The sequence below is a fragment of the Oncorhynchus clarkii genome, unplaced genomic scaffold, assembly GCF_045791955.1.
Source record: "Oncorhynchus clarkii lewisi isolate Uvic-CL-2024 unplaced genomic scaffold, UVic_Ocla_1.0 unplaced_contig_10383_pilon_pilon, whole genome shotgun sequence".
NCBI lineage: Eukaryota > Metazoa > Chordata > Actinopteri > Salmoniformes > Salmonidae > Oncorhynchus > Oncorhynchus clarkii.
Genome location: NW_027261118.1, coordinates 130,001 through 143,238, shown reverse-complemented (window position 1 = coordinate 143,238; position 13,238 = coordinate 130,001). Strand labels below are relative to the sequence as shown.

General features: G+C 50.2%; 1 protein-coding gene across 1 annotated transcript in view; it reads left to right on the top strand.

Annotated features, from left to right (window-relative positions):
- LOC139404929 (neurobeachin-like protein 2) overlaps positions 1-13,238 on the top strand; it is a 133,181-nt gene that overhangs the window by 46,354 nt on the left and 73,589 nt on the right. The window contains exons 16-19 of the mRNA XM_071147468.1: positions 2,616-2,944; positions 4,667-4,799; positions 6,405-6,524; positions 9,762-10,092. Coding sequence (XP_071003569.1) covers positions 2,616-2,944; positions 4,667-4,799; positions 6,405-6,524; positions 9,762-10,092 — 913 coding nt within the window. The remainder of the gene's footprint in view (positions 1-2,615; positions 2,945-4,666; positions 4,800-6,404; positions 6,525-9,761; positions 10,093-13,238) is intronic.

Sequence of the window (13,238 nt, the reverse complement as noted above, 5' to 3'; positions counted from 1 at the left end):
GGTTAGCATGTCTTAGGGGTATGATATAAAATGCTAACCTCCCCTGTTATTGTAATGGTGAGAGGTTAGCATGTCTTAGGGGTATGATATAAAATACTAACCTCCCCTGTTATTGTAATGGTGAGAGGTTAGCATGTCTTGGTGGTATGATATAAAATGCTAACCTCCCCTGTTATTGTAATGGTGAGAGGTTAGCATGTCTTGGGGGTATGATATAAAATGCTAACCTCCCCTGTTATTGTAATGGTGAGAGGTTTGCATGTCTTGAGGGTATGATATAAAATGCTAACCTCCCCTGTTATTGTAATGGTGAGAGGTTAGCATGTCTTGAGGGTATGATATAAAATGCTAACCTCCCCTGTTATTGTAATGGTGAGAGGTTAGCATGTCTTGAGGGCATGATATAAAATGCTAACCTCCCCTGTTATTGTAATGGTGAGAGGTTAGCATGTCTTGGTGGTATGATATAAAATACTAACCTCCCCTGTTATTGTAATGGTGAGAGGTTAGCATGTCTTAGGGGTATGATATAAAATGCTAACCTCCCCTGTTATTGTAATGGTGAGAGGTTTGCATGTCTTGAGGGTATGATATAAAATGCTAACCTCCCCTGTTATTGTAATGGTGAGAGGTTAGCATGTCTTGAGGGTATGATTTAAAATGCTAACCTCCCCTGTTATTGTACTGGTGAGAGGTTAGCATGTCTTGGGGGTATGATATAAAATGCTAACCTCCCCTGTTATTGTAATGGTGAGAGGTTAGCATGTCTTGGGGGTATATTTGTGCGTCTGTAACTTTCTCACTCATCATTATTCACGATTATCAGGATTATCCGTAATCATGGTAGCATCCACATTAATGTAGAAGGGTTAAGGAACATTATATTCTTATTTACAATAAAAATGACTCAACACATTATTTACCATTCATTTCTATTGGGCACAAAATAATTTTTGTTGTGTTGCAGATCAACAGCAAATACATTCAACAAGTTTGTACAGTCACCAGCTTGATATACTGCAGTCATTGTGTGAAAATGGGACCAAATATGACTGCTTTAATACACATAGAAGTCAATTTGACCCAATACTTTTGGTCTCCTAAAATTGGGGGACTATGTACTAAAAAAGGGCTGTATTTTTTAAACGGTTTAGCCAATATGGATGAATAAACCCTCAAATTAAAGACGACAGTACGCACTTTAACCTCAGTCGTTGTTTGATTCCAAAAGAAAAGTGCTTCACTGTCTCAATATTTACAGAGGGCGCTGTAAAACCATGCAGAATCAGAACCTTATTGCCATGCAACAAAAGTTACTGGGAATTTATTTTGGCATTGTACATAGAAGCATCTACATCACCAACCTTAACAATTAACCCAGATTTCACCCCTCTGTCCAGATATCACCCCTCTGTCCAGATATCACCCCTCCTTCCAGATAGCACCCCTCCTTCCAGATAGCACCCATCTGTCCAGATATCACCCCTCTGTCCAGATATCACCCTCTGTCCAGATAGCACCCCTCCTTCCAGATAGCACCCCTCCGTCCAGATAGCACCCCTCCGTCCAGATAGCACCCCTCCGTCCAGATAGCACCCCTCCGTCCAGATAGCACCCCTCCGTCCAGATAGCAACCCTCTGTCAAGATATCACCCCTCCGTCCAGATAGCACCCCTCTGTCCAGATAGCACCCCTCTGTCTAGATATCACCCCTCCGTCCAGATAGCACCCCTCTGTCCAGATAGCACCCCTCTGTCTAGATATCACCCCTCCGTCCAGATAGCACCCCTCCGTCCAGATAGCACCCCTCCGTCCAGATAGCACCCCTCTGTCCAGATAGCACCCCTCCGTCCAGATAGCACCCCTCTGTCTAGATATCACCCCTCCGTCCAGATAGCACCCCTCTGTCCAGATAGCACCCCTCTGTCTAGATAGCACCCCTCTGTCCAGATAGCACCCCTCTGTCTAGATAGCACCCCTCTGTCTAGATAGCACCCCTCTGTCCAGATAGCACCCCTCTGTCCAGATAGCACCCCTCTGTCCAGATAGCACCCCTCTGTCTAGATAGCACCCCTCTGTCCAGATAGCACCCCTCCGTCCAGATAGCACCCCTCCGTCCAGATAGCACCCCTCCGTCCAGATAGCACCCCTCCGTCCAGATAGCACCCCTCTGTCCAGATAGCACCCCTCTGTCCAGATAGCACCCCTCTGTCCAGATAGCACCCCTCTGTCCAGATAGCACCCCTCTGTCCAGATAGCACCCCTCTGTCCAGATAGCACCCCTCTGTCCAGATAGCACCCCTCTGTCCAGATAGCACCCCTCTGTCTAGATAGCACCCCTCTGTCCAGATAGCACCCCTCTGTCCAGATAGCACCCCTCTGTCCAGATAGCACCCCTCTGTCCAGATAGCACCCCTCTGTCCAGATAGCACCCCTCTGTCTAGATAGCACCCCTCTGTCCAGATAGCACCCCTCTGTCCAGATAGCACCCCTCTGTCCAGATAGCACCCCTCTTTCCAGATAGCACCCCTCTTTCCAGATAGCACCCCTCTGTCTAGATAGCACCCTATATACAGCACATGACCACCCTTAGATAAAATTCTCTCCCTTACCAGGGGCAGGACGTGTTGGCAGGGAAGAGGACGGGGACACACCCTTACTGCGCCCGCATCATCCGGGTACTGGCGGCGATGGCGGCCAGGGAGGGGAGGAACAGCGCCCTGCAGTATTTTGACCTGACCCATCCCCTGGCAGGGATCATGGTGCCCACGGTCCAGCGCTGGCCAGGCAGTGGGTTTTCCTTCCACGCCTGGCTCTGTCTCAACATGGACTTCCCACAATACCACTCAGAGTTCTCCACGCCCAGCACCCGCCCGTCTGCTGGGGCACCAGGGGCGGCGACACGGGGTATGGGCAAAGGCCCCCGCAGGAAACAGCTGTACAGGTACCAGACTGGAGAGATGGGGATACACCTAAGACCACACTACTGCTTGATGTGTGCTGGCCCAATGAGTGAGCCGGTGCTGGCCCAATGAGTGAGCCGGTGCTGGCCCAATGAGCGAGTCGGTGCTGGCCCAATGAGCGAGCCGGTGCTGGCCCAATGAGAGAGCCGGTGGAGGCCCAATGAGCAAGTCGGTGCTGGCCCAATGAGCGAGCCGGTGCAGGCCCAATGAGCAAGTCCGGTGCTGGCCCAATAAGAGAGCCAGTGCTGGCCCAATGAGGGCGAAAATCCCCCCACGTCTCTGTTTTCCATATGGGATGTTGCGGTGACCATATTACTGCCACACTGGCAGTCATGAGTCATGAATGCAGTAAAATTCCACGTGACTGTTGAGTCACGGTAATCTCCTCCCATGCACTTTGTTAGCACCCTACCCACTAACGACCATCAGGTCCTAATGGCCTGGTACTCAGGGCTCTATTGGCACTCCATCAGGTCCTAATGGCCTGGTACTCAGTGCTCTATTGTCACTCCATCAGGTCCTAATGGCCTGGTACTCAGGGCTCTACGGTCACTCCATCAGGTCCTAATGGCCTGGTACTCAGGGCTCTACGGTCACTCCATCAGGTCCTAATGGCCTGGTACTCAGGGCTCTACGGTCACTCCATCAGGTCCTAATGGCCTGGTACTCAGGGCTCTACGGTCCCTCCATCAGGTCCTACTGGCCTTGTACTCAGGATTCTATTGTCCCTCCATCAGGTCCTAATGGCCTTGTACTCAGGGCTCTATTGTCACTCCATCAGATCCTAATAGCCTGGTACTCAGGGCTCTATGGTCCCTACATCAGGTCCTAATGGCCTTGTACTCAGGGCTCTATTGTTCCCCCATCAGGTCCTAATGGCCTGGTACTCAGGGCTCTACGGTCACTCCATCAGGTCCTAATGGCCTGGTACTCAGTGCTCTATTGTCACTCCATCAGGTCCTAGTGGCCTTGTACTCAGGGCTCTATTGTCACTCCATCAGGTCCTAATGGCCTGGTACTCAGGGCTCTACGGTCCCTCCATCAGGTCCTAATGGCCTGGTACTCAGGGCTCTACGGTCCCTCCATCAGGTCCTACTGGCCTTGTACTCAGGACTCTATTGTCCCTCCATCAGGTCCTAAGTGCCTGGTACTCAGGTCTCTATTGTTCCCCCATCAGGTCCCAATAGCCTGGTACTCAGGGCTCTATTGTCCCTCCATCAGGTCCTACTGGCCTTGTACTCAGGACTCTATTGTCACTCCATCAGGTCCTAATGGCCTGGTACTCGGGGCTCTATTGTCCCTCCATCAGGTCCTAATGTCCTTGTGCTCAGGGCTCTATTGTTCCCCCATCAGGTCCTAATGGCCTGGTACTCAGTGCTCTATTGTCACTCCATCAGGTCCTAGTGGCCTTGTACTCAGGACTCTATTGTCACTCCATCAGGTCCTAATGGCCTGGTACTCAGGGCTCTATTGTCACTCTATCAGGTCCTAGTGGCCTGGTACTCAGGGCTCTATTGGCAAAATGTCATGACCGCCACAGCCCTAGTTGAAAGCAGCAATATGATTTAAAAGTATGTAACAGGCAGAGTAACTTAATATTGCCACCAGTCGTCAGTTGGATCAAATTCAAATCCATTCAGTTAACTTTATTGATCCCCCAAGGGGGCAGTTATTGATGTGTTTCCTGTCTCCTTGGTGCTTAGCCTGTTGACAGCCGGTGGTACAGGTTTAGAGGCTTTCTTCACCATGGAGGGAGTGTTGGTGGTGGCTGTCTGCACTAAGAAAGACTACATGGTCGTGTCCCTGCCAGAACACCCTCTAACAGACTGCTGCTGGGTAAGATACACACACAGATATAGGGACAGAGGATGGGGACCACATTTCATCCTATTCCCTATACAGTGCACTAGGTTTGACCAGGGTTAAATGTAGTGCACTATATAGAGAATAGGGTACCATTTGGGTTTATTATGGATCACCATTAGTTCCTGCCAAGGCAGCAGATACTCTTCCTGGGGTTTATTATGGATCCCCATTAGTTCCTGCCAAGGCAGCAGCTACTCTTCCTGGGGTTTATTATGGATCCTCATTAGTTCCTGCCAAGGCAGCAGATACTCTTCCTGGGGTTTATTATGGATCCTCATTAGTTCCTGCCAAGGCAGCAGCTACTCTTCCTGGGGTTTATTATGGATCCTCATTAGTTCCTGCCAAGGCAGCAGCTACTCTTCCTGGGGTTTATTATGGATCCTCATTAGTTCCTGCCAAGGCAGCAGATACCCTTCCTGGGGTTTATTATGGATCCTCATTAGTTCCTGCCAAGGCAGCAGATACCCTTCCTGGGGTTTATTATGGATCCTCATTAGTTCCTGCCAAGGCAGCAGATACTCTTCCTGGGGTTTATTATGGATCCCCATTAGTTCCTGCCAAGGCAGCAGATACTCTTCCTGGGGTTTATTATGGATCCTCATTAGTTCCTGCCAAGGCAGCAGATACTCTTCCTGGGGTTTATTATGGATCCTCATTAGTTCCTGCCAAGGCAGCAACTACTCTTCCTGGGGTCGAGCAACATGAAGACAGTTATATACAATTTAAAACATGACATGACATTTCGCAACACTTTTCACAACACATAAAGTGTGTTTCCTCAGGCCACTACTCCCAGACCACTACTCCATTCGGGATGCAATCAGAGATCGAGACACAGCCTCTCAATTACGTAGTTGTTTCCCCATCTTATCTGACAGGCCTGATGTACGCTGGGATCAGCCAGTTAGCTGCTGTGCCATCTGTTCACTACAGCTGTGTTGTTACTCTAATGAATGATCATCGTCAGGGACTGTTTAATAATGGATGTTTAACTAGTTCAAGACACTCATGTTTCTAGATTCTGGAGAAAGCACAATAGGCATACCTTGCATAGAAGTCATATTTTACCTGCAATATATTGAGTAAAGACTATTTTCTCTTCTCTCTCGCTCTCTCTCTTCTTCTTCTCGCTCTCTCCTCCACCCTCTCCTCCACCCTCTCGCTCTCTCTCTCCTCTCTCTCTTCTCTCTCTCCCTCTCGCTCTTCTCCCTCTCGCTCTCCTCCCTCTCTCTTCCTCTCGCTCTCTCTCTTCTCCCTCGCTCTCTCTCTCTTCTCCCTCTCGCTCTCCGTCTACTTGATCTCTCCTCCCTCTCTCTCCTCCTCTCTCCTCCCTCTCTCTTCTCTCTCTCCCTCTCTCTCTTCTCCCTCTCGCTCTCCTCCCTCTCTCCCTCTCGCTCTCTCCTCCTCTCTCTCCTCCCTCTCCCTTTCTCCTCCTCCCTCTCTCTCCCTCTCGCTCTCTCTTCTCTCTCTCTCCTCTCTCTCCTCCCTCTCGCTCTCGCTCTCTCTCTTCTCTCTCTCTCCCTCTCGCTCTCTCCCTCCTCTCTCTCCTCCTCTCTCTCTCTCTTCTCCCCACAGCACTCTGTGGATATAGTCCATATTCCCGGCCGCCGTCCCTTCGGTCAGAATCTGGTCACCATCTACATCGATGGAGAACAGCGCAAGACAGCCCAGCTCCGATTCCCCTCGCTCAATGAGGTGAGAGAATGAGACAATGGGGTGAAGGACATTACTAAATTGGGAAAGCAAAATATGGTTGGAATAGGACAAACTTAGGACATAGGCTGAGAGCAAAGTGCCAAAGACAGACAGAAAATTGAGAGACAATTGTTTATGATCATCAGTTGTCTCTTGTTGTTTGATTACATTTAAAAAAAATACATTTTACATCTGTTCTGTTTTCATGGTAACTGTTGAAACCTGAGGTCTTGCTGGGTCCATTACGGCTGCATTAGCCATCCTGGGTCCATTACGGCTGCATTAGCCATCCTGGGTCCATTAGCCATCCTGGGTCCATTACGGCTGCATTAGCCATCCTGGGTCCATTAGCCATCCTGGGTCCATTACAGCTGCATTAGCCATCCTGGGTCCATTACGGCTGCATTAACCATCCTGGGTCCATTACAGCTGCATTAGCCATCCTGGGTCCATTAGCCATCCTGGGTCCATTAGCCATCCTGGGTCCATTACAGCTGCATTAGCCATCCTGGGTCCATTACGGCTGCATTAACCATCCTGGGTCCATTACAGCTGCATTAGCCATCCTGGGTCCATTAGCCATCCTGGGTCCATTACGGCTGCATTAGCCATCCTGGGTCCATTAGCCATCCTGGGTCCATTAGCCATCCTGGGTCCATTACGGCTGCATTAGCCATCCTCGGTCCATTAGTCATCCTGGGTCCATTAGCCATCCTGGGTCCATTACAGCTGCATTAGCCATCCTGGGTCCATTACGGCTGCATTAGCCATCCTGGGTCCATTAGCCATCCTGGGTCCATTACGGCTGCATTAGCCATCCTGGGTCCATTAGCCATCCTGGGTCCATTAGCCATTCTGGGTCCATTAGCCATCCTGGGTTCATTACGGCTGCATTAGCCATCCTGGGTCCATTACGGCTGCATTAGCCATCCTGGGTCCATTACGGCTGCATTAGCCATCCTGGGTCCATTACGGCCGCATTAGCCACCCTGGGGCCATTACGGCTGCATTAGCCATCCTGGGTCCATTACGGCTGCATTAACCATCCTGGGTTTCAGGAAGAGTTGTGGATTCGAGTCATAAAACTTGGACTCGAGTCACATATTTTATGACTTGAGACTCGACTTGATAGAAAATAAAATAACTTGACTTGTACTTGAAGCCTCAAGACTCGAGACTCGACTTTGACTTGAGACGGATGACTTGAAATAATCTGGCCAGTTTTTGTAATGATTTGTCACTCATTTTGTGGCATAGAGTCTACCTGGATTACACACAGACAGAGACAGTAGCCACAGCATCACCCTTGCAAAAAAAAAAAGATTGGCTAGAGAAATGCACACTCTGAACACTGATTGGACCAGCAAACTGTCAATCAACACAGGTTGGGTGAGCTAGCGAATAGATTGCTGATTTGCTGTACAGCTATAGGATCGGGTGCAGCACAAACCTCAAATTGTATGGAGAGAGAATTGCCTATATAAATATGCAGCTCCAAAACAAACGTGGTAATCAAGAATATGAACTGTTTACTCTGCAAGCTCACCATCAATGGAGCAACAATTTACTAGCACAGGTCTACTGATCTTTAGGTAGGTAACAATTTACTAGCACAGGTCTACTGATCTTTAGGTAGGTAACAATTTACTAGCATAGGTCTACTGATCTTTAGGTAGGTAACAATTTACTAGCATAGGTCTACTGATCTTTAGGTAGGTAACAATTTACTAGCACAGGTCTACTGATCTTTAGATAGCTAACAATTTACTAGCACAGGTCTACTGATCTTTAGGTAGGTAACAATTTACTAGCACAGGTCTACTGATCTTTAGGTAGGTAACAATTTACTAGCACAGGTCTACTGATCTTTAGATAGCTAACAATTTACTAGCACAGGTCTACTGATCTTTAGGTAGGTAGCAATTTACTAGCATAGGTCTACTGATCTTTAGGTAGGTAACAATTTACTAGCACAGGTCTACTGATCTTTTGGTAGGTAAACATTTACTAGCATAGGTCTACTGACCTTTTGGTAAGTAACAATTTACTAGCATAGGTCTACTGATCTTTAGGTATGTAACAATTTACTAGCATAGGTCTACTGATCTTTAGGTATGTAACAATTTACTAGCATAGGTCTACTGACCTTTTGGTAAGTAACAATTTACTAGCACAGGTCTACTCATCTTTAGGTATGTAACAATTGCTTGACATTTATAATTGATAGTAGTAAATAGTTTGCATTTGGAATGTTGTTTGGAATGTTGTTGTTATGCTGAATTATTACTGTGGTGAAGACACACCATAGGAGTGGAGAGGGATTGTTGGTACGTCTCTTGTTGGTGCGTCTCTTGTTGGTGCGTCTCTTGTTGGTACGTCTCTTGTTGGTACGTCTCTTGTTGGTGCGTCTCTTGTTGGTGCGTCTCTTGTTGGTGCGTCTCTTGTTGGTGCGTCTCTTGTTGGTGCGTCTCTTGTTGGTGCGTCTCTTGTTGGTGCGTCTCTTGTTGGTGCGTCTCTTGTTGGTGCGTCTCTTGTTGGTACGTCTCTTGTTGGTGCGTCTCTTGTTTGTGCGTCTCTTGTTGGTGCGTCTCTTGTTGGTGCGTCTCTTGTTGGTGCGTCTCTTGTTGGTGCGTCTCTTGTTGGTGCGTCTCTTGTTGGTGCGTCTCTTGTTGGTGCGTCTCTTGTTGGTGCGTCTCTTGTTGGTACGTCTCTTGTTGGTACGTCTCTTGTTGGTGCGTCTCTTGTTGGTGCGTCTCTTGTTGGTGCGTCTCTTGTTGGTGCGTCTCTTGTTGGTGCGTCTCTTGTTGGTGCGTCTCTTGTTGGTGCGTCTCTTGTTGGTACGTCTCTTGTTGGTGCGTCTCTTGTTGGTGCGTCTCTTGTTGGTGCGTCTCTTGTTGGTGCGTCTCTTGTTGGTGCGTCTCTTGTTGGTGCGTCTCTTGTTGGTACGTCTCTTGTTGGTACGTGTCTTGTTGGTACGTCTCGTTGGTACGTCTCTTGTTGGTGGTACGTCTCTTGTTGGTGGTACGTCTCTTGTTGGTACGTCTCTTGTTGGTACGTCTCTTGTTGGTACGTCTCTTGTTGGTACATCCTACTGGGTCTGACTGGGTGGATAGTTAACAGAAACACTACTATCTTGTCTAACTTTATCGTCCCTCCCTCCCTCCCTACACCCTCCTTTCTTATTCACTCCCTACTCCCTCCCTCCTCCCTTCCTACTCCCTCTCCCTCCCCCTGTAGCCTTTCACCTCGTGTTGTATTGGCTCAGCAGGCCACCGTACCACCACCACCACCACCTCCCCCACCCTGCCTCCCCCCTCCCTCCACCCAGCAGAGATGGGCTTCCCCGCCCACGCTCCCCCCATCACCCGCTCCCAGTCCTTCCCAGCCTCCTTTGCGGCAGGCCGCTGGGGGCCTGGGTCCCCGCGTGACGCTCCCGTCCACACCATCCCCGCCGGGCTGCAGGACACGGAGTGGGGCACGCCCACCTCACTGGACGGGCTCCTGGGGACCGCCTTCATCTGTCATGAGGCCCTGCAGCCAGCGCACACCAAGGCCCTATACACTGCTGGTACACACACACACCAAGGCCCTATACACTGCTGGTACACACACACACACCAAGACCCTATACACTGCTGGTACACACACACACCAAGGCCCTATACACCGCTGGCACACACACACCAAGGCCCTATACACTGCTGGCACACACACACACACCAAGGCCCTATACACTGCTGGTACACACACACACCAAGGCCCTATACACTGCTGGCACACACACACACACCAAGGCCCTATACACTGCTGGTACACACACACACCAAGGACCTATACACTGCTGGTACACACACACACACACACACACACACACACACGCACACACACACACACACACACACACCAAGGCCCTATACACTGCTGGTACACACACACACACACACACACACACACACACACCAAGGCCCTATACACTGCTGGTACACACACACACCAAGGACCTATACACTGCTGGTACACACACACACACACACACAAACACACCAAGGCCCTATACACTGCTGGTACACCCACACCCACACACACACCAAGGCCCTATACACTGCTGGTACACACACACACACCAAGGCCCTATACACTGCTGGTACACACAAACACCAAGGACCTATACACTGCTGGTACACACACACACACACACACACCAAGGCCCTATACACTGCTGGTACACACACACACACACACACACCAAGGCCCTATACACTGCTGGTACACACACACACACCAAGGCCCTATACACTGCTGGTACACACACACACCAAGGACCTATACACTGCTGGTACACACACACACACACACACCAAGGCCCTATACACTGCTGGTACACACACACACCAAGGCCCTATACGCTGCTGGTATACACACGCACCAAGGCCCTACACGCTGCTGGTACACACACACACCAAGGCCCTATACGCTGCTGGTACACACACACACACAAACACACAAACACACACACACACACACACACCAAGGCCCTATACACTGCTGGTACACACACACACCAAGGCCCTATACGCTGCTGGTACACACACACACCAAGGCCCTATACGCTGCTGGTACACACACACACACCAAGGCCTGATACACTGCTGGTACACACACACACACACCAAGGCCCTAGACACTGCTGGTACACACACACACACCAAAGCCCTAGACACTGCTGGTACACACACACACACACCAAAGCCCTAGACACTGCTGGTACTCACACACACACCAAGGCCCTAGACACTGCTGGTACACACACACACACCAAGGCCCTATACACTGCTGGTACACACACACACACCAAAGCCCTAGACACTGCTGGTACACACACACACACACCAAAGCCCTAGACACTGCTGGTACACACACACACACCAAGGCCCTAGACACTGCTGGTACACACACACACCAAGGCCCTAGACACTGCTGGTACACAATAACACCAAGGCCCTATACACTGCTGGTACACACACACACACCAAGGACCTATACACTGCTGGTACACACACACACACACACACAAACACACCAAGGCCCTATACACTGCTGGTACACCCACACACACACACACCAAGGCCCTATACACTGCTGGTACACACACACACACCAAGGCCCTATACACTGCTGGTACACACACACACCAAGGACCTATACACTGCTGGTACACACACACACACACACACACCAAGGCCCTATACACTGCTGGTACACACACACACCAAGGCCCTATACGCTGCTGGTATACACACGCACCAAGGCCCTACACGCTGCTGGTACACACACACACCAAGGCCCTATACGCTGCTGGTACACACACACACACACACACACACACACACACACACACACACACACACACACACACACACCAAGGCCCTATACACTGCTGGTACACACACACACCAAGGCCCTATACGCTGCTGGTATACACACGCACCAAGGCCCTATACACTGCTGGTACACACACACACACCAAGGCCTGATACACTGCTGGTACACACACACACACACACGAAGGCCCTAGACACTGCTGGTACACACACACACACCAAAGCCCTAGACACTGCTGGTACACACACACACCAAAGCCCTAGACACTGCTGGTACACACACACACACCAAGGCCCTAGACACTGCTGGTACACACACACACACCAAGGCCCTAGACACTGCTGGTACACACACACACACCAAGGCCCTATACACTGCTGGTACACACACACACACCAAGGCCCTATACACTGCTGGTACACACACACACACACACACACACCAAGGCCCTAGACACTGCTGGTACACACACACACACCAAGGCCCTATACACTGCTGGTACACACACACACCAAGGACCTATACACTGCTGGTACACACACACACACACACACACACACACCAAGGCCCTATACACTGCTGGCACACACACACACACACACACACACACCAAGGCCCTATACACTGCTGGTACACACACACACACCAAGGCCCTATACACTGCTGGTACACACACACACACACACACACCAAGGCCCTATACACTGCTGGTACACACACACACCAAGGACCTATACACTGCTGGTACACACACACACACACACACAAACACACCAAGGCCCTATACACTGCTGGTACACCCACACACACACACACCAAGGCCCTATACACTGCTGGTACACACACACACACCAAGGCCCTATACACTGCTGGTACACACACACACCAAGGACCTATACACTGCTGGTACACACACACACACACACACACCAAGGCCCTATACACTGCTGGTACACACACACACCAAGGCCCTATACGCTGCTGGTATACACACCCACCAAGGCCCTACACGCTGCTGGTACACACACACACACACACACACACAAACACACCAAGGCCCTATACACTGCTGGTACACCCACACACACACACACCAAGGCCCTATACACTGCTGGTACACACACACACACCAAGGCCCTATACACTGCTGGTACACACACACACCAAGGACCTATACACTGCTGGTACACACACACACACACACACACCAAGGCCCTATACACTGCTGGTACACACACACACCAAGGCCCTATACGCTGCTGGTATACACACGCACCAAGGCCCTACACGCTGCTGGTACACACACACACCAAGGCCCTATACGCTGCTGGT